Genomic DNA, 23089 nt, shown 5'->3' with positions numbered 1-23089 from the left:
CAGAAGGTGACATTTTGATATCTGATGGAATAGATGTTTTATTTATGAAGCCTTGACATTATTAAACAAGGGGGATCAACACCACAGAAAAATGCATTTGAAAGGAGATTATAAAATTTGAAACTTGGTAGCAAACAGCTCATAGTTATGTAAAAAACCCCTACACTTTTTTTACCAATCTTTATTTCTTTTTTTTAGTGCTTAAATGATCATAGAATATTCTCAGTATGAATTTAATATTAAAGAATTTTTATAAATAATGCATCTTTTAGATAGTTTTAACAATTTCATACAAATTTATAAGGAAGATTCTCCATATACAATCATGGCCTATCTTTCAGAGAGAATAAACACCTGCTTGTTTTTAAAAATTTCTCAATTTTTACTTTTAGCTTTTTGTCATGGTTTGACGCTGGCACAATGCCAGTGCCCCCATGAGAATACCCTCTCCCTGGTTTCTGCTGTGAGATGTGACCAGGAATAAGCAAAGCAGGCTCCTACTTAGGGAAAAAAAAAGGAACCAGAACTTTATTAACTACTGTGCAACTACAGATAAAAAGGAACACACACACAAGGAAAATGAAAACCTCACAAATGCATTTCCTCCTCCCTCCACCAAATTTCCAACACAATACATTTATTCCTCAAATCACCAACTCTCAGTCCAGCACCACCCTTCAAACAATCAATCCTCAGTTCATCAAGAGGAGAGGAGTCCTTCTTGTACCATGGGCTTCTCCTGGAAACACAGCTGAAGCCTCGTGTGTTTCTGTGTCACTCGTGGCACCGCCCGGAGTGCATCTGCCATCGTGACTTCTTCCTTTTCATGTCCAGTGCTCTCACCACTGAACACGGACCAGAACTGCTTCTAGGGTTGTCTTTTAAGGATGCTCTGTCCCAATCCAAAAAAGGCACAGTCTCTCCTTTGGGACACCTGTCCCCACAGTCTCTCCTTTGGGACACCTGTCCCCCCCATATTTTTTCACCCCCTGGGGCCGAGGGGCATCAACACTGAACCCTCTTGGTTCTGAGGCCATTGCCTCCCCCTAGAATGCAGTCTCTGTATCACAAGGAACATGGTTCTGTCCATGGCTGTACAAAAAGAGTCCAGCAAAAGCCACTCCATCATCTCTTCCCACTAGGATTCTTCTCTATTCTTCTACTATCTCTCGCTCACCCAGACCTCTCTCACACTGGCCCATTTCCTTCCTCATCTTCCACTCTATCTTCTAGAAAAGGTCAATGTTCTGTAAAGTTCTCATTCTCCAAAAAGGGGTTAAAAGCTCCTACAAGCGGCCGGCTGAACCCCCCCTTCTTCTCCGTCCCAGCCGTGCTGCCAGCACAGGCCCATGTTTATCAAGTCTCAAGGTTACAGTCCCAGGCAGCGGCGCGCTCTCTCTCTCTCTCTCTCTGTGTCTCTCAGGGGGGGCTGCCCGATGGCTCCCGGTGTCTCTCTCTCTCTCTTTCTCTCTCTTCCACCCTTCCACCCCCGGGCTCAGGCCTACCTCTCCCGGCCACATGGCTTTCCCCTCCCCCTGCCCAGCCAGCAGCTGGGCCGGGGCAGAGACCCGAACTCTTTCCCGCCGGAAACCCAAGAGGACCCTCCCAGGGGAGAGCTCTGCTTTTAACCCTGTGTTCTCAGAGGCGTGTCCATGTCCCAATGGCCAGGTTAAATGCCAATATTAAAGTCTGAATATCCATTGGCCAAAAACACAGCATCCCAAAAAACACATTTCCTGTCAAACCACCACACTTTTACATTTAGGCAAGTGGCAAACTCAGAAAAAATAGACTTGGTGTCCAGGATCTGAGTGCAGCCTCCCAGTTCTGCTGTGTGCTTCAGTTCTGTGATTAGTGTGACTTGCATAGGGCAAATTACTCACCTGCTCCTGTACCTTGCTGCAGCGAAGCACAGGTTGGGTACTTCAGGGTTTTGGTGCCAGTGTCAGTCCTGGGTGTTGGACTTTCGCTGCTACAGCCAAAGCCTACATCAGACAATCAGATAAAAATAGAGGAATGAGTAACTCAGCTCCCTGATGATGCTGTCATTGCCTTAGTTGCACTTGCCTAATATATTCTAAGAGAGGCAAAGTACTTTAATACTATTTTTCCCACTAAACCTCCCCTCCCCCACAAAAAAATTGAAAAACAAACAAACTTATTTTTTTAATAAGGGTGCTGATTTATACCTCAATTCCCTGAAAGTCAGTGAGAAACACTGATTGAAGACTGCATCCATGTGTTGCTAAACTCAGGGGAAGCTTTGCTGTTCAGTTCTCAGAAGTGTAGGTGATGACATAAGGAGGTGAACACAGGGTCATTTCCCTCAAAGCTTGTCTTGGCATTTCTGTAAGTATAACTTAAACCAAAACAGCAGATCAAACTAACTGCAGGCTTTAAGGAGATAAATCTATGTGTCTTATTGTGGTGGCCTGTACAATTTATTCAGTATGAAGAACAGACAAGTCCAGTACATATGTGCAGCTAGCTTCTGCATTAAATATGAGTGAAAACAAGATTCTGAAGTGGTTAGGGCATAAATTGGGTGGCTTAGATTAAATACGCATGCAGCTGAATCAGTGCACATACGTGATTAAGAATATGTTCCTGGTTTGTATGAATCTCAGTTTTTTTTCCTTTAATATTTTCTTTACTGGTATCAAATGTATCATATTTTAATATCCTTTTTTTTTTACTAGTGTTAAAATGTAATGCTTATTAGTGTGGGGAAGAAGTAATTTCAATATAAATTATGATTAAAGTATGAGTATGATATGTTAAACACTACTGATAAAATAATTGTTTGCCTGAAATGTCTTAGCAAAATTGTGCTGTTAAGCACTTTGTAAAATTCCATTACAACTGAGATTTATTTTTCAATCATTTTTTAAGACATGCTTTTTTATTCTCCAAAGGCATTATGCTATTAACAGATTTGCCACATAATACAGAACCATCAAAAATAGCAGCGTTTACATCTAAATTTGCATAAGGACTTGCTTCTAATCCAGATTCCATTGTTAAAGTACTGGAATAACTGCAGTGATGTATGTGAGATTCAATTTTAGTCTCCTCCTTACCACATTGCATGTATAATTTTAGTGAAATATCTGTGTTTTTACTGGAGAGATTTTACTGAGACCAGATTGCATTAAAGAGTGTCCAGTTGCATTGGATACTCTTTAAATACCAGTTATCAGAGCTGAAGCAAAGAGATGATGAGAGGCATATCACCTGCTCTTTTAGTTAGGGGATCTCTGGTGGGTGTAAGTACATCCAGGTTTCTCCAGCAATGCCTGCTCCTCTGTGAGATCTATATCCTTGGCCAGATGTTAGACCATTTCAATTTAAAATTACATGACTGCTTTTAATCTGGTACAGATTAGAAACAAATTAGGGAGTCTTCATTCTGGATTTATATTTCTCAGTCACAAAAATGGTAACTAGATTTGGAAAGTTTGACTGCTTTTTCAATGGTAAGCAATAAATGGTACTACATGTATATCTTATTGTAAAAGCCTTTAATGAAACATATCTGAGCCCTACTGGCAGTCATTTGAGCTGAAAATTTATTATGTCTTCTCTGTTGAACTGTTTTAGCAGTATAATCTCTGATAATTAAAACATAATAATTTTTAAGGAGTCCTTTTCACAGCTTATAGCAATTTTGCAGCTGACTCTGTCAGGCTTGCATTGAAGATTGATCTTAAATTATTAAATGATATTTTGTGCAACTGTAATTTCCATGAGAGGATATTTTTCATGTTATTTGCTAGGAAGCTTTAGACCGCTAAAGAACACTTTTGGCAGAGTAAGGGGAAATATTTGTGAAGCAGAAGCTATAATTATGAACGTGTGTAGTTAAACACCTCTTAGGCACTTGGCTCATGCTGAACAAGGTTGTAAAATAATAGGACCATGCTCTTCAAAGTGGACACCATATTGAAGGAATTACTTCATCACTTCTGCTTAACATCTGGGTGCTTTGAAGAATCTGCTACACACTTGTTAAAATGTAAAGTGAAGTTGCAGACGAAGAGTTGAAATATGAGGAGAGGTTATTTCAGTGAGAATCAGCAGCAGTCAGCGGGTCCAGCCTCTGGGTCAGAGGGGGCTCTTCCCAGATCCATCTGTGATGCGTTCTGATGGAGGTATTTAGGCAAGGTTTTGCTGGAGAGTGAGAGCAAACCAGCTATTCATGCTGTGATCCAAAAGAGATCTTGGGGTGAAGGAGTTAGTTTGGCCTAGAGGTCCTGGCTGAGAATGGAGAAAGGTTTCTGCTTCTGTGGGCAGTGGGGCAAAGGCTAAGCAGCTCGTGGTGCCATTCCAGCTGACCATTTCCATCTTGAAACCTGGCACTGGGACTCAGTATTCTTCTCAAAGCAGTATTTTCTCAAAAATTAGTGCACAGAAAAGGATCTGCCCTTTGTGTGTCACGAACAATTGACTTGCTGACTTTCTCATGGAAGTCAGTGGTGGAACTTAAAGATCCTGAGCTGCTGGCCCAGTCAAAGGGCCATTCCTTCTCCTTCTGTCTGTGCCAATGCTGCATCGCTGGATTCCTTGTTCCTAATTACCTGTGGTACAGGGGGAGTCCTTGAAGGACCAGTTGGTAGAGCAGTCATTTGGGAATGCTCCTGAGAACTTGTTCTCTGAAGACCATGATGGAGATAAACTATGTTCATTTAGAGAAGGAGTGTTTGGGGGAAAAAAAAATGGAAAAATGTTATACCTTCGTGTGACTGGATGGCCTAACCACATAAATTAAAAGCTTAAAACCCCCAAAACTGAACATTAGCATCTCTGCTACTACGAAACAAATGTTTCCTGAAGAGATTTCTGTCTACATTGACATTTTCTGTCTACAGAATAACAGATATGATAGAGAAATTATGTCTTTCTTCCCAAATGTTTCCATTTGAGAAATGTAAAACAACTATTCCAAGCAAGGGTTTTACACTTTGAAATCAGGAAAGAATGAAAGGGGCCATCTGGCCTTGATCATTGAGGCTATCTTATCTCTGGGAGCTCCTTGCATGGCCAACAGCTTGTCACACTTGGGAAGATAAGACAGTCAAAGAGGGCAAAGAAACAAAGTACTAATATTTCTTCTTGCCAACTAGGGAAATATATCTTCTTGTGGAGCATAAGATGCAGGAGATTTTGTGCATCCATTTTTATGCACAGAGATCACATAGCTTCTATATTTTCCTCACTCAGTACAGCCAAAATGTAATAGATGAATCTTTGCTTTGCTTTTTGCTTTGCTTTGCTTTTACAAACATTCTTCCAAACATTTATACAAAATTGTGTGATAGTTAGCACTATATATATATATCTATATATATATCTATATATATATCTATATATATATGTATTCCTGTAACACTATTGCATTGGAATAAAAGGAGGATCTTCAACACTTGCAGAACACACCTCTTTTCACTTAAATTTCTGAATCCTCAACTTCATTTCAAACTGTAATTTACTATGTATAGTACTTTTACTTTATAGTTACAAATACCTTCAAATAGCACATGAGCAAACTTTCAAACAACAAAAAAAAGAAGTATTGGAGGACTGTACATCACACTGAGGTGTTCATAACCATGGAAGTCATAGGATGAGGTGAGCTGAATCCCCTCTGTGATTAGGGGACTGTGCAATTTAACTGGACTATTACAAACACTGTAGTAAGATCTAGAAAATTCACAAAACCTTAGATGGACTGTTTTGTCTTCTTGTGTTTTAATGTCACATATAAATTATATATGCCTCTTCTTTTCATTTTCTGGCTATGGAGACAGTGGACATTAGAGAGATTGATGTGATAACAATATCTCTAAGGGATTTTAGTTATCTTTGCATCAGTTTCTTCATATCTGGCCCCTTTAATTCTGTTTTAGAATCAGTGGAATTTTGGTACATGATGAAAATTTCTTCAGTATTTCACAAAACTTGCCTTTATTTCGCCTTCAAAAGTCTGGTTGTCTATAAATCTATCAGTTTGTCCCCATACCTGAAAGATGAGTGCTGTCAGTTTAGGTCATGAAAAAAAATACAGTGCTATTTAAAATCACTAGTTCTGCAGTGAGAGGTGTAAATGCAGAACATGGGTAATTTCTGGTAGAATGTTAGTAATTCTGTTGTAACTTCCATTCACATGCCTTCTATAAATTACTAAAAGAATTTCTATTTGCCCTTTGGTGTTGCCTAAGAGTGACAAAGAATGGCTGTGAAGCCTGCTGCTATGATAATTTCATAGCCTTTCCCCCCTGCTTCACTAACAGAAAATCTTCTAAAAAACATCTAAATCTGACGGTGAAGGCTTTTTCTGAGCAAGAAAATAAACTGGGGTTAGGCTGAAAAAATATAGCAAGGCTTTGCCTCCCAGTTTCTGAAACTAATATCATTTATCTTCATTTTCTGAGCATCACTTTTCAATTGAATCAGGAGCAGTGTGTTATGTATTTCTTTTCCTTTCTGATAATCAGAGAAATATTGATCTATTTTGAAAACACTTCTTCCTCTCACTACTGACAGCTTTCATTACTTCAGTTGTTGCTATTTTTATATAAAAAGGAACTTGAGCTGAATGTAATCTTAACTGTAGAGAACTGGATGTGGATCTCTAACATACCACATGACTTCAATTGTCACAGTTAAGGTTTAACCTTGCCTCTTTAGATTATAATGTATTATCCAAGCAGAAGTCAGCTAATGGACCTTAAATTAGTGTGAGTGGTCTAGAAAGATCTGGCATATCATTACATGAATCTATGTTCCTTGAAGTCAGCAGAAAAATACTGCATCAGTTTCAGTAGGGAAAAAAAAAGGTTATAGTTATAGCCAGGTTACTCTGCATCAAGATATTTTGGTTTTTTTACCCTTGAAATTGAGCAGTGCTCTGTTCTGCAAGTACAGGTTTAATATGAAAATAGGTTTTAATGAAATTAAAATAAAGATTTTTTAGTCTACCACCTGCTATATTCAGTTCTACCTGTAGTGTGGCTAGGGGTGTACTTGTGAAAATCCTTTGACTTTAGCAAATAAAATTGCTTTAAAAAAATGAGAACAATACAAAAAGAAAAGGAAGAAAACAAAATCTTCCTGTGCTGTCAAAGTAGCTGTTTCATGTATTCATTACATGATAAGTTGGCTTATCATGTAATGTGGTTGGTGGCTCTTGAGTGTTTTGGCTACTTTATCATCAATCTGATCCCAGCCCAGGTGACAGGAGCAAGGTTGTACCTTCTAATGCCCCAGTAAATGACCTGTGTCTGCCTATCTTTGATCAGACAGCTCCCTCCATCACTCAGATCACCGGGAAGTTGCTGTAGGAAGGCGTGTGCACACTCCTTTTGTCACTGCTTCATGCAGGGACAACTTGTGTGTGGAAGAAGGAGGTTACAGTCAATTGTCCTGCAGAACATAATCACCTTACAATAGGTGATACATCCATTGCAATGTTTGTGCCAAACTAATAATGGTAGGAACAAACCAGCCTTTTGTACAGGCTTTCCCTTGGTGCCCTTTGCAGAAAAAAAAATTGCTGCTGCTTCTTCTTTAAGTCATGGGGACTCCCATTTGCTGTGACAGCTTTCCAATTGTTAAATAAACTCTAACCATGAGCAGCTGTCAGACAGATATTGCACTGCAGGCTTCAGTTAAAAGGAGCACCAGACAGGCATTTCAGTGCCTAAAGGCCCTTATTTATTTTGTTTTAAAGACACACTTAAAAAAAAACCCAAAACCACAATGAGATAATACAAATCCTTCACTGGAAAAGAGAAGGAAAAAACATTTTATTTTATATACTCGATGCAGTTTTCTTGTGAAAGTTATAGAATGTGAGTATGTTGATTTTTGAGAAAAAAGCCTATGTGGAACATGAAATGTCTCAAATGTACACTTTTGTCTGGTAGCAAGGTAGGAAATGGAGATACAGAAATCCTGACATTAGACTTTATAAATACTACTAATCATATTCAAATTCTTGTGGGAAAGCAAGAGGAATTATATTGAGCTTCCTCAAAGTCAGAATGTAATTTTATCATTCCTGCTTTTGACAGTAATCTAGCTCAACACTTGCGATGTTATTGCTTTTTGCCGTCTGAACAATTTGAGCTGGTTGAAGATGTCCTTGCTTATTGCAGGGGGATTGGACTGGATGACCTTTAAAGGTCCCTTCCAACCCAAACTATTCTATGGTTCCATAATTCTGTGACAGTTTTTCACCCTGATGTACAGGAAAGCAAAAAAAAAGACAGTTTTCACTACAGGAGGTCTAACAGACTGACTCCAATATGCAAGAAAATCATCTTAAGGTAAATATATAGAGAATATATTGGAAGAAACCTTATAATTTACATTAAAGTTACAGCTGGGGATGGAGATTGCCATTAAGGTAGGAAGAAGGTGTACTTCCTCCTATTACAGTTTACAGACTTAAATTCTATCCTTACTTGACTAAAAGTCAAGCTGGAGAATTTGGACTAGGAATCAGAGTTGACCAGAGCTCCACTAGAAGATATTTAGAAGATGGGTTCAGCTCACCTGGCTGAGGAGAGAGTGAGTCAGCTCGGGACATGCCTTTTCCCATTGACATTGAAGCAGAAAATTAGCTGAAACACTGATTAAAACAAAATCAAACCAAACCCAAAATAAACCAAAAACTAGTCATGGTGATTAATTTCAAAAGGCAAGGTGTGGGCTAATTGTGTGGAGGCTGGAGTTCTAGACAATATATAAGTATTTATTGAAAAATAAATATTTTTTCATGTTAAAGACAAAATATGATTCATATTTCATTTACAAGTAATAGTAAGTAATTAGTGATTTTAAGTTCAGCTGCTTCCAAAATTTCAAATTTAAGTAACTAACTAGCTAAGTAACTAACTAGTTAACTAATATGTGTCTTCACTGTTCCAGTTTTGTTTAAAGACAGAGAGGAATATATCTAGTAAAAATATAAAGCAGTAGGAAATGGAAAAAGTCAATTTAAAAATCAATCGTCCCAGATTTTTTCTATTGACTCCTGTTAGAAATAACACCCACAATTTTATAACTGAAATGGATCATAAAAAAATCTCAGGGTGTTCAATTATTTATTTTATGCTTTTGAAAACACATTTGGGTAATGGGTTTCACTTTTCCACCTTTCATTTACTTCATTCTTCCACTCAGAAAAACGGAAACCATTTAAAAATGGAAAATGATAGCATTTTCTTGTTTGTGCTTGTACTTGTGCTTTTGAGTCAATACGCTTCACATAGATGCAGGTGATGGTCTTAAAGCCATGGTAAACATGCACCATGGTTTTAAACAAACTGATTTCTATATAGAACTAAATGTTTGTATAATATAGGGCTTTGTGGAGACTTGAACCAGGAAATTAATTTATTTTATTTCAGTTTTTGGAAAGTAAAGTATAGAAGGGAAGGTTTGGGAGTAGTACACTAACAATGGAATTAATTGCTGAAGTCAATGCAAATATGATTTTTCATGTGTGAAGGAAGCATGAGGAAGTGTTCTTTAATAAAAAATAATTAACTTGAGACCATAATAGAGATGGTACTCTTTGAAGATATTGGTTGTGGGTTAGCAGAAAATGTATTCATTAAAGCCATGGAAAAAAGGAGTAAAATCAGTCTTCCATCTTCTTTCTTAGTCTTCCAAATTTTCCATTTTGAAGCAAAAATGGAATCTTCCTTTTTTTCTGTCTTTATTAATGAATTAATCTAAGTTGTCATCCCTGGGGTATGAGATTAAGGCTGGGAAATGGCTGAGATAAATATGTTTATCTGTTCTAGGTTTCAGAGCAGAAAGCTGGCATAATGGCAGGGATAATGTGAGAGTTGAGTTGGACGTGAAAATTTCTGGCTTGGCAAGCAAGACAATCTTCTGAACATGGATCTTACTGGAATAAACTTTCACCATGGCTCCTTTCCTGCTAGAGGATGTGACATGGCACAGAAACTGTGTTGGATCCAATGCTTTTCCAGAGAGTCAGGTTTACTGGGCACAGGGAGCAGAGCAGGCACAGCAGCAAATCACTTGTTCCCTGGTGACAGCAGCCAGGAGCAAACGTGCCTTTCCAAAAGAGCTCGTGGCCACTGCTGCCTGCCCTGCTGTTGCTTCCTTGAAGAGAGGCTACAGGCCAGAAAATCCAGTGTGGTTTGTAAGCCTGCTTCCAGCTGCTGTTTTTCTCTTCACTGTCTGTTGGGAGAAGGACCTTGGGGCACTCAGGAGAGGCATTTGTGGGAGTGAGCTGCAGGGCAGGCAGGTTGTCCTGGCAGGGAGTGTGCCAGCTCTGTTGTGGGCATCTTTGCTGTAGCTTGGCTCCAGAGATATGATGGCACTCTTGGGTTTACAGGTGGCACAGCATGGTGGCCACCACAGACAGCTGTATAAACAGATTCTGGTCAACAAAGCTGAATAGAAGAAAAACCTCAAAGAGAACTCTTCTATGTTTTGTATTCAACTTTATCCCTTTTATTGTTTCTGTGCCATATGCTTGTATGCCATTTCCACTTGTCTGATTGGATGCCTCTGTTTTCTTTTCTGTTTTCTGCAGGATAAAAGCATGGGTGGATAAGATGCAAGAAGATCTCGTGACGCTCGCACGAACTGCAAGTGGGGTGGACCGGCTTGCTGAAGTAAGAAGAGGTGTCCTAGGCTGCTGTAGCTAGAAACTGAAGGGCTTGCACCTTCTAGGCTTTACCATCATTTCATCCCAACATACAAAAATGGTTTTGGGGGATTAAACTCTGCAGTGCTTACTGGGAGAGAAATGAAGAACAGACATCCATCAATTCACTCTCCGTGTTGCAGTGCTTCCTCATTGATAATATTTAATCAGCTTTGCAGTATCAGACAGAAGGCTTGCCATTGTTGCAACACTTCCACTGAAGCAAGCACTTTTATGTTCTGTTTGTCAAATACGGTATCCAGGAAGCAACCATTCACAGTGGTGGAGAATTCTGCTCTCTATTAACAAGGGAACCTATCTTTCTGACACATATTTCATGAAATGAGGCAGCTTTGGTTAGCAGAAACACAGATGAGAATGAAAACTACTTTTATTCAGCTGTTCAATTTAACACCAAGTTTGTTGTTTGTTTTAGAGAAGAATTTACAAATCTCTCATTGAGATTTTTTTTGGTGTTATTCTTTTATTCATAGATGGTGACAACACATGTGCCCTTGCAGGAAAAATGAAGGCACAATTAAGAACATGTCAGAATTACACTGCCTATACAATTTTGTATGTATGCATCACAATCCAGTATACAACCATATGATCATACATTTCCCTCTCCCTATCCCTGCACAAGAGCTATGGCTCTTTCTTTGAACTGATGGATGTCTGATTTAAGATGAAGGGAATTTTGCTGCTGCATCAGGAAACTGAGCTATTGTTTGCCAGCAAAAGCCCCTGGTGCTGGGGAACTGGATGTGAAGCCTTGATATTTGGTTTTCAAAAAATTATTCCAAATGATCCATGAAATGGATAGCAGAGGTTTGAGCAGATAGCTTCAAATGTTTTTTGAAGTGTTAAGAGAAACACAGAGAAAAAAATAATGTGTGAAGTTGTCAGATTTAGCATTGTGTATTAATGTATTCCTTTGACCTTAAGGACCTTTTGCTCAGACATTCATGTCTTGTGTGTATCCTGTCCCAGAAGGACATTTTGTCTTTACTGGCTCTAAGAGGGGGTTGGATGATTAGCTCAGATGTCCATTAGCTCAGATGAGATCACCACTGTCTTATAAAAGGAAGGGCTATGTCACTGCATGCACAATGAACATAAATGAAGATTGCAGAATTTATTTTAGTTCTGGCCTTTCCTAATATTTGACTGCATCATATTGCAACACAATTTAAGGCAGATGCTTTAGATGCGTGTTTTAATCTTTAAAAACCATAAAAAAACTGAAAACAAAATCTTGAAATCCCAACACAAGTCATCAGATTTGTACAAGCATTGGTTTCCAACACAGAAATGCCTAGCACTTGAGCTTCCTGAGGAAATGAAAGATTTGGAAGCATGGAACTGTCATTGGAGTTTCTGCAGGAGGATTTCACATGTATCTGCTGACAGAGAACAAAAAGAATTGCAAATCATCAGTCTCCAGGTTCTGGTGGGGACTTTCTGCTACAAGTCCATTTTTGCTTATCTAATTTAGGTGATCTGGTCTGTTCTGCACTTGCTGTGTCTCTTTTTCCCCTTCCATTCAGCATCTTGCTACTGATTCACCATTCAGCTTTCCATTCCTTTCCTGCTGTGTTGCTTGGCTGTCTTTCTCCTCAACCTATGCTATGTTTCTGTCTCGGCTCCTGTCTTTGCTGCTTCACCAGTCTGCCTTTCTATTTTACACTAGTTTCTTGTCTCTATTTTAGGATCTTTCTCCTCAGCTTTTTCCAGATCAGCACCTCTCTCTTAACTCATTCTTTTTTCTTAGCATTTCCAAAACATTCTGTCCAGGTGTGTGTGGCCAGCCTGTCACAATATTCTCATCTCTTCTCCTCCACAGGAATTTCTCTTCCCCTTTCTCACATTTCCCTCCATCACTCATTCTCAGTCCCAGACCCGTAATTTTCTCCTGTATGATTTTTCTATTTCACCTTCCCTTCCAGTCTCACTTTCTCTTTACTCTTTGCTTCCCTTTTCCAGTCTATTATATCCTGTTTCCATATCTCAGTCTCTTGCCCTTTGTCCTTCATTCAGTTTTCCTCTCCTCCTTCTCCCACTGTGTAGACCTGAGAGACCACAGCCAAGTCTGACCTTGAGCTGCAGAGGAGATGGGACATTCTCTAGGAGTGATGTTTCTGAGTTAAAATACACCTGCATTCTCAGCAATTTAGCTGATTAAATCTCTGCAGTGATCTGCTGGTCCTTTTCAGGCTAATTTTTTTTTTAACACTGAAGATTTAAATATATCTTTAAAAACACAGCATTGACGTTTTAATCTACAATGAATAGGTAACAGGAAAATGAGTTACACAGGGTTTCTAACTGGACCAAAACAATGAGTTAATGTCTCAACCATTTTGCTATGCCTTCTTGTGTAAGGACCACATAGTAAAATAGATAATGAAAAGCCAAGAGATTGATGTTTCATTCTTTTTTTCCCCTGAGGAAAATGTTAGTTTTTGTTGTTAATATTTGGCAAATTTGCAAGCTGCTAAACAGTTTTATAATGAAAACTACTGGGAAAGCCTAATAATCTGTAGTGCTACCAGCTTTGCCACAGTGACGTTCATGTGGACAAAAACAAAAACATGAGTGTGTGAATACTATAGGTAAGTTTCTTTTGAAAAGCCAGAATTTACAATAGACTTCAAGGAAATAGTGTTATCTCAGATGATGTTCACAAGATGGTCGATATGTGCTGTAATCCCAGGATTAATAGCATGAAAGGGGGATGTTTCCATGTAAAATATCCCACTATATCAAAACCATGTGTTTGACCTACGTGCATGATGCCTTTTTCTAGACATGAGGTTTTAATTAGCTCTCTTGGCTGCAAGGGAAAACACAAAGCCCTGCAAGGTGTAACCCATGCACTCTCCCACTCTCTTCTTGTTTGCAGGCTATTGTCACTTGCCCATTTCTGAATGATATCTTTTTTTTTTTTTCTTGCTTACTGCCTATTAACATTTAGTTAGATCTTTCTGAAATGAACCACAATCTTGGAAAAATTGAGACTACAAGACATGAAAAACAGCATGCCTGCATGCTTGTCCCTTTTATTCACAGAATTTGCCTTCAGATGCTCAAGCTTTAAAAATGCTTACAGTCAGATTGAATTTTCAGCTTTTTTTCTGATTTATTTCTTCTTCCAGCTCCAGAATTATTTGGACCAAATCTGTAGTCTTCATGTAAACTTGAAAAAATAAATAATTTGTTTGGGTTTTCTGCCTCTTTTCTCTCTAAAAGCAGAATGAATAATATAAAAAGAAGGAGCAGATTGCTCCTATTATAAAATATTAAATAAGACTTTCTGTCAAAAACTGTAATAATCAGATTGGTAGGAGAAATGTCTTCCCTTGTTCTAGGGAAAATTAATTTTAATTTTGCCAAGTGTGAGATTAAAGCTCAAAGCTCTTAGCAAGAACATGTAACAGATTATAACCATTTCACAGCCTGGTCAATCTTTCCCAGAGTCAGGGGAAGAATTCCCAGTGATTCAGCTGAAGTCAGGATCTGTGTCTGCTTTGTGCAATTAAGTCTTCTGTGTAGATCTCTAAAGTGACCAAGATAGCTCTCAAAGTAGCACAATTAATGTGTTCTCATCTTGAGTGAATTAACATAAACCAGAGCTTTTTCAATTAGCTGCAATGCTAATGGTGCTCCCATAATTTGCTGAAAGTATCTGGGGGTTCATCAGTGCTATTTGTGCTTGGATATGCCTTGGATGTCTGGGGGTCTTTGTGTTGCAGGAAATACACTGAACAATGGTCTCTTCTGCAGAACTACAATTTTTTTTTTTCCATGACCATGAGGAAGTGGGATAGGAGTACTACCTTAATTCTCAATTATTTTGATTTTAGACTGGGAGAAGTTTTGAGCGGAAGGGTGTAGGTGCACAGTTTGTGGTAATTGGGATGGGGCTGTGGCTGAGCCTCATCCCCAGTGGGCACAGCTGTGAGCAGCAGGTGAGCAGCACTGACAGCAATGAGCCAGGGAGTGCCCAGGTGTGCTACCAACCACCAAGGGGAACAGAGGGCACACAGGGGCAGTGCATCAACATGGGGGGGTATAAAAGGTTGGGCTAAAGGACAAGAAGGGCAGATGCTTGCAGCCTTCCAAAGTGATATGGTGCTACTATGTATGGGCAGATGCTCCAAGCCTGCTGAAATTGGATGGTGATACTCATACACCATGCTGTGTATGGTGCCTGTATCAACTGGGACATGCTACAACAGAAAGGATGTAAAACTCAGAGTGTAATGTGTACTTACAGAGGAATAATAATAATAAAAAAAATAGATGGCCAATAAAGTCAGATGAGGTATGTGAAAAGGGGATAGCTGTCCTGTTGAGATCAGTACCTTGGTAAGAGTCTAATTTAATCTGCAGGGTGGACATAGATAACCAGGGAAAGTATTTTTTGTATTTAAGGTGTTTGAATTCAACATATACTAAATTTCATGGAATCATATTTAAGGAGAAGAATCTCCTCAGAAGAGGATTCCCTTTTCTTTCTTCATTGACAGTTTTCTTAGAGTGATTTGGAATCACAATCTTGTCCTAGTGACTAACCACTCTTTCTCCTGTTTTTGCATATATAATGCAGTCATTGCAACTCTCACTAATCACAACTTTTGAAAATACCTGAATAGCAAGGATAAACAATAATATATTAATGAATATTCCACATAGTGTTTAAAAAAGACAAAATATTTGGGAGTTTATTCAGTAGTGATTCTGCCTCTGAAAATATTAATATGTTTGTGTTGATGCACGTTTCATCATAATACCTTTTCTCTTGTTAGCAATGATGACAGCAATATAATTAATGCCTGTAAGTAAGAAAAACTGCAAAAGAAAGTTTAGATGCCCTTAAAATTAGGAGTTTTACATTGAGGCTACTCTTATCCACAGCCTGCAAAGTAGCATAACTGGGGTAGAAGAAACAAGGAGCTGGAGAGGCAGGTGAGAGCTGTTTATTGTGATGCCCAAAGGAGAGATGGTGGGATTGGGGTGTGCTGCAAAGGACCAGGAGTTGCACTCCATGATCCCTGTGGGCCTCTTCCAATTCAGCACATTCTCTGGTTCTGGGATGCTCTCTGGGAATGGTCTCAAAATAGTCTTCCAAAAATAGATTTAAAGCACATATTTAAATCCTGCTTTTTTGGACATTACTATGAGTTCAGGTGAGATCTGGGAGAACTCCAACTTGGATGTAATACCAGTGTAATATCCCCATTACAGTAATGCAATGATTGCTTCAACAAGGCAGGAAGTCAGGACTCAAGATGCCAAAATACTCAGCTGGTTGAAAACTGGCAGAGCTCCACTGGCTGCAGTGGATTACACTAATTTACATTTGCTAAGAATCATGACTAACAACATTTGATTTACTAGCCAAGCAGGTAAAAAGTATTAAAAAGGAACCCCAACAGATTTTTATACAAAAAGCAGAAGCTGTTGCTGCTGTAGTTGCCCAGCTGAAGAAGGTACTGTCCTTAGTCCTTCCTAAGGATTTTTTTCCCCTAAAAGAGCAAAGGGAATGTTTATAAGGAGGTGTTGTATGTACAGCTTGAGACTTGGAAGCAGGAATACAGGACACACAGGAAAATCTTGTCCTGTGTGCTTCTTTCTTTAACTGTCTCTCAACAAAGCACAACTTAGTATATTTTCTTGGTTTTATAAGTATTATGTTAAAAAAAACCAAAACAAAACAACAAAAACAACAGCAACAAATAGTCATGTAATTGTCATTTCAGCTTAAGAAGGTTCATGTAACTTTGCTTACCCATGAACTCTCTGTGTATTCAGGCATTATGAAGATGCTCTGGTGTGAAGGATACATGTTTTCTACAGAGCAAATAGACTGTTAGAAATACATAAATTAAAAAAAAAGAATAGACAGTAGCTACTGTAAAGTCCATGTAGCAAAATAAATTTTGAGATTGATCTCACTAGCTGCATTTCTCAGTAAGTATTTGGTCTTTGAAAAGACAAAAATATTTACAAAGACACATTCTGGTCTAAAAATTAGATACCTCAACATACAGGAAAAAAAAATAAAGGTGAAGAACCTCCTGAAGTACAGAATTAAGTAAGTACATAGTTCCATTTTCATGAAAGTATGCACAACTTCCATTTTTACATAGAATGTTCACAGCAAAGACTCATGACTAAGCTAATTGACAGCTCATTTAATCTAATAAACTACTACAAGTATGCTTCTGGACTCCAGCTCTAAAATACCTCTAGGCACAGGGAGAGAGAAGGAGGGGAACCCTGCAGTACCCAGACAGGAAGGCCTTGGATTAGAGAATCTGCCTTAGAGCAATGCATGAGCTTGTCTGTTCCAAACTGATTGAAGAGAATCCTCTTTTACAGAAACACTGAATTAAAAAATGTGGGTCTGTGTAAAGAGCTTTGATGTGACAAACACACTGGAGCTTCTCTATGGCTGTTACACCAGAAAAATGCCATCTTGTGCAGAGTAACCTTTTCAGGCAATGGCAGAAATGAACGAAGCATCAGATAGAGGCAATTCCAAGGAACTCCACTCCCTGAATCTGTTTGCTTTTTGATAAATCTCTGCAAAAACAATCCATGCATGATGTTCATAAGGCATGCTGTTATTAGGAGCTGTAGAGTGAATCCATATAGGCTGATTGGCCTGTAAATAATATTCCTACTGAGATAATACTAATACTCATAATATATGACACTAATAATACTGTTTCATCCTACAAAAGAAAAAGAGGTATGGGTGTATGATATGTGGTGATGAGTTTCATTCACCAAATGAGTCCACCAGCAATTGTCAGAAGATTGTTATTTATTTTGTCTTTTGAATGTTGTTTTACAATAATTAGCTGTTCTTTAGTGAACAGCCCAGCTGAGATCCTGCAGGAGCACATTTCATCCCTTGCTCAGAGTGAGGTCTGTGTGCTCATGCACAGATGGTCTGAGTCTGCTCAGGCACTCACATTGGCAGCAGCTTCCCAGGCCACACTTTCAGCTTTCCAGGTCTTGGATCAGTCTCTGGAGTTTAACTGAGATGAATGGCTTGTAAGAAAGACTGATCTCTGATTTGAACTGCCCTGGAGCAGGGATGTTCAGGAAAGCTTCCTTCTGCCAGAAGGAATTATAACCTGCAGTAACTTTCTGTTGGGTTCTACAGATTTTAGCTTAATTAGTTTTAGAAGCTCTGTTCTAGAAGCCCTACAGACACACCACTGACAGACCTAGAGAGGCTCTCATATAGTGCTTGTCTTGTTCATTCATTATCTGTGTAGAGGTCTGTGCAAGGGGAGGCTTTAACAGCTTACCTAAAATTCATGTAAGACTTGGATCTGGAAAATCTTCCCTATTGTCGTAGTAATTGCCTGCAATTCCTGCTAAAGAAAGTGATTTGGCAGGTAATTTAGCAGTAAACACTTTCATTTCTACTATTTTTCTCAATGATTGGCATGATATTTATGTGGTTCTTTCTTTACATTCATAAAGTAAATTGACTGCATTAGCAAAAGCTTTATAAAAATTTGGATTTATAATTTGAAAAGATTAAACAGATAGATACGTGGAGGTGAATATTCTATTTATTTTTACTAGCTCTATTATTTATTTATTTATCTATTTATTTATCTATTTATTTATTTATTTTTAACTACTGTATGTATCAAGTTGGATTTGATTTGTATATGCTTGACCCAGAGGCAAAGAATTTTCTAGCTCCTGCTATTCTCTGATGAGCTAGCAGATGGACCTAGGTGATTTATGGACACATTCCAAAATATGCTATACTCACCCTTGTTAAGGTTGAAGTAATGGAGAGTTTTATGATTAAGAAAAGTAATAAGAAGACATGCAAGAACTGATTTTTTTTTTTTTTTTAAGATAGTTGATTTTAAGAATAACAACCCAAATTATTATATTTGGTGAACATTGCTCTGGAGGTCCTGGCTGTGGACTTTGTAAGTTTGAATTTCATTAGAAAATGAAAATTTTGATTGAAATGTTATGAATGCCATAGATTCTGATGAGTTTGTCACTATTTTGACCCTGAATTTCAAGATACTTCTGACATATAAATAATAATGTATTGTGCAGTCCATCCTTCTTCATCCCTGAAAATGTAAAATGTAACTGATACCACAACACTTGCAGACACAACTGGTGTAACTATACTTTCCTGTATATCTTGGGTGTACTCTCCAGTGCACTAAGAAAGGAAGGCAAGTGTTTAAATGAGTTAAATTTGGGAAATAAAGAAGTCTTCTATTCATTCAAATTGTGCTACTCAGAGAGGTTCACAATGACTGATCTCAAAACTCAGAAATGTGTTATATTCTTTCTTTTCTCCTTTTGTCTCTTTTTGTTGTCCTCAGTGAAACCAAATACTAAGCAACTTTTTTTGAAATATAAAGTAGAGAAGACTTTTTACCCACATAAACCAAAACTACATTTTTATATAATCTTGAAATGGAAATTCAAACACGTCAACTATTTTGAAGTTCTTGAAGCACTTTTATCCTCATTGAGTCACCAGTTTTATATTTGCTGAAACTTCCTTGATTTCAGGCTGTATTTATGGGTCATTCTGGTTGTCTACAAATGAAGTTTTTCACTGAGGTACAGTTTTTTATGTCGTTTTTCTAAGGGAAAAAAGGGAAAAATGATAAAAAGAGAGCAACTCTATTTAGCTTTTAAAATTAACTTAGAAATGTGTAACAAAATAGGTATCAGAAAGTTTGGCTGAGTGAGTCCATGAAGCCAGCCTCTGAAACACATGAATTCTTTCTGGCATAAATAGGCTATTGCATACTATTCACATTTGTCATTCCTAAGGTGGGGACACCACTCTGCTGTCCCTGAGAGGGGTGTGGTGAAGGGGAGGGAGGTCGGGATTATTTTTAGAATAGAATTATGAAGGGTATGGTACAGTGAAATGTGGTCATTTCAGATATTTCTTGAGGAGTCAGAGTCCCTTTAACAGAGTTATAGTAATGTATGGGATGGTTTAGCCTGGTTAGGGACTCCCAAAGTTATTCACAGTTTTTTTTTTAACAATGTATGTCCCATTTGAGGTGTACCACTGCCACTGCCATGTTCTGTGAGCAACCTAATACCAAAGCTGCAGGCATTAAAAGTAGAATTATCCAAACTAAATTCTATTGAGTTTACACATTGCTGACCAGTGATGAGATGTCAGAAAATGAAATCACTTTAAAAAAATGCAAGCTGAGAAATTTAAATACATATCTGCACGTTTTCTTTGTAATCCAAATGGAAATTAAGAGGTTGTCAAAACACAGGGAGCCTCATTTGCTATTTGCAGTTGCAAATACTCTACTCTACTCCCTTAGCAATAAACTGACATTTTGAAGCTTTCCTTCTTCCAGCAAACAAAAGCAGCTGTAAGTCACTAAGAATAGGTGGCTGCATTAACAAAGCTTGCTCAAGCTCAAGGGAAGAGGCGGCCTAATATTACTGTAGCTTTAATTACTGTTTGCTGATCTGGGTAATCTTTGATCAAAGCACCATTCTTGATTAATTTATAATGTTCTGTTGGCTTCAACAGTAATAAATTCTGTCCTAATGGTACTTATATTCAGATTTTTTTGTAGAAGCTGAGAGTAAAATTAAACATTTTCTTTAAAAAAAAAAATCACACACTAAACCAAACAAAACCCCAAACATTACAGTTAATAATTTTCTAAGTCCTGTGGTTAGTAAAAAGCAAAAAAAAAAAAAAAAAAAAATCTGCTCAAGTTAAATTCCGATATTTAAAATTAATTTTGGGGAGAGAGTCAGTAGATGACAAATTGCTAGCTAGATGACAAATTAATAGCTAAGGTAGGCCAAAATTTCCTATGAATAAGTGAGTTTTTAGAAATTACATAAGTGCCCATTTCCTGATATACCAGAAGTGCAGAATAAATGTGAAACATTTTCTTCCTATTGTTCTTCTTCTGTTACAGGAAAGATCCACTTGTACTCATGAATTGGCATTTTTGAGTTCTTACTCAGTCTCAGCTAAAAGCCTGAGTTAAAACTGCTATGAAACCAATAAATGATGTCCTCTTGTTACTTAATAAGTATTCTTATCACTAGGAAACAAAATTGAATACCTTAAAGTACCTTTTCTTAACAAAGAGGGATGTAAAATCTGCTTTTCCTGTGTAAAGTAGTAGAAGTACAAAGCTGAACTCTTGTTTTATCAAGGTTTAAATACAAAGTGGCAATTACAAAAATTGCTGCTTAATTTGCAAGTCCTCTGGACTACTCTATTAATTATCAACAATCAAAAGGGGCTGATGATTCCTACAAAGTGTGCCTGATTATGTGCTTCCCTTTGAGTAGGCACCTGAGTGAGCCCATTGACTCTGGCACTGCTTATCCTCTCTCTGCTGTTAACTGAGCCATGAGTGGTCCCAGCACCTTGCAGAATTCAGTCTGAGTGTTTTGCTTAGGAATGAATGAACTTGCTCTGATAATTGTTGTTTTTTTCCCTAACCTGCGCGTCACCACTGTGGTAAGTGACGGTTTCCAGCACATCAGCTGCCCTGTCACTTGTCATCCCAGACCTTCAGAGTACTCAGTGACCAGGCAAGTGACTCTGAAAAGCAGCAGCTACACTGAACCACTGGGGTGGTTTCCTCCTTTGTGTTGTTGCCATGAATTCCAGGAATGAAGGCATCTGTGAGTTGCTAGGGAGCAGCTGTGATCTTATTTATACACTATATGGAGCAGAGAGTGAGACCTATAAAAGACTTAGTCCTTTGAACACACAGAATGCTTCTTAGAAATGAGTGCTTTTCAATGAGCTTCTCAATTAATTGCTTCTGATTAAAAGAAGTGTCTTGTGAGAATGAAAAATAGTCTGGCATGTATATAGAAATAGAAACTATTAATATAACTTTGGGAATAAGATACACAAGTAAGAAGATAGATAGAATTTTGTTAGGCTGGGCAGATCATATTGTTTTTGGCTACTAAAATTTCAGTTAAAGGAGAATATCTGCAATAACAAAAAAGTTAGATATTATATAATATATGATATTATAATATATGAAAATATAATATAATAATGATATAATGTAATGCAATATAAAATTAGAAAGTGGTTATTTATTTTTTCTGACTTCTGCTCCCAGGATCTTACCATGTTTTTAGATGTCTGTCACATGACCTCTTCTTTCTGCTTTTCTCTCAGAAATGAGATCATGATGTAACTTCATGGCATTGGTAAAAACAGAAACTGAAATTACAAAATATATATGTGTTATTAGTTGATATTTTGTTAGCTAAAAAAAAGTTATTTAAACAGAAAGTTTTATTCTTTAAAACATTGAATATTTATTAATAGAACTATAATTTATTTATTTATATTTTAACATTACTCAAAATATCAGTAAGACATGAACTTTTTTTTTCAGCTGAGGACTGGACTGAAATGGAGCTGATGGCCCAGGGTACAGGCAGAGGTTCCTGGTGAGACAGGTCTGGATCACTCAGCCCTGGTAGTGCCACAAAGTGGTGGAAAACAAGAGACTGGAAGGACCAGGGGGAATTGGCAATGGGAGTGCCTTTCCAGAAGTGAGGAGTGGGCAGAAAGAGAATACTTTACTCAGCATTTATTTAAGTTTCACTCTGTTCAGAAGGATAAAAAAAAAAATTAAATATGTTAATTACTTTAGTGCACAAGCTTGTAAATCCTAGGTCAAGATTTCACAAGTACTGTTGGTAGTTTGGTATGGTTGATTTCAGAGGACATGGGGGAAAATCCAGCACAAAGTTTTGGTTGATTTTACTGCAAGCTCACCACTATTTTTGAGCAGTAGATTTTGCCATCATGGCAGTCTCCAGCTGGTCTAGGCTGACAAAAAAGCATTTGGTGCTAAGGCAGTGGTTGTTGACAGAGATGTCTCAGCCCAGCTGAGCTAAGTGGTCTTGAAAGGAGTATTGAAATAATAAAAGCATCCATGGATTTACCTTGTACAGATAAGCATAATTGGAATTGTTGAGCTATTTATTTTCTCTTTTCCAAAGCTGGAAAAATTACAGTGATTTTGGTTAACTTTTGAAATTCTGGGTTTGAACTTCTGAAGACATTGGCTGATATGATTTCTACGTCCATGGAAGCATTCAGTGATGGAAATGAGATTGGCATGTTCATGTCCTATGTTTGGGCCCTCAGCCAAGTTACCACTGCCTGAAGGAGAGGCTCTGTTGTTTTTAAACTGGGTGACTCACATGTTCAGAGCAAACAAGCAAACAAAGAGGCAAAGGAGTTCTACTGCAGTTGAAAATAATTCTTTTTCTGAGAGTGATACAGCATGAGGGCTGTTTAAATGAATTTTCAGTGCTAGGGCCAGCCCAAATGCCTGCCACAATGCA

At 38.0% G+C, this 23089-nt stretch overlaps 1 protein-coding gene across 3 annotated transcripts in view; it reads left to right on the top strand.

Moving 5' to 3' along the window:
- Nucleotides 1–23089, top strand: part of CACNA2D1 (calcium voltage-gated channel auxiliary subunit alpha2delta 1) — a 366545-nt gene that overhangs the window by 41945 nt on the left and 301511 nt on the right. For all 3 annotated transcript variants that reach the window (XM_066550936.1, XM_066550937.1, XM_066550938.1), the window contains exon 2: nt 10577–10658. In XM_066550936.1, coding sequence (XP_066407033.1) covers nt 10577–10658 — 82 coding nt within the window. The remainder of the gene's footprint in view (nt 1–10576; nt 10659–23089) is intronic.

This window comes from Molothrus aeneus, chromosome 5 (genome assembly GCF_037042795.1).
Source record: "Molothrus aeneus isolate 106 chromosome 5, BPBGC_Maene_1.0, whole genome shotgun sequence".
NCBI classification, from domain to species: domain Eukaryota; kingdom Metazoa; phylum Chordata; class Aves; order Passeriformes; family Icteridae; genus Molothrus; species Molothrus aeneus.
Note: the sequence above shows the minus strand (reverse complement) of the source record. Positions and strands in the feature narration are given on the sequence as shown.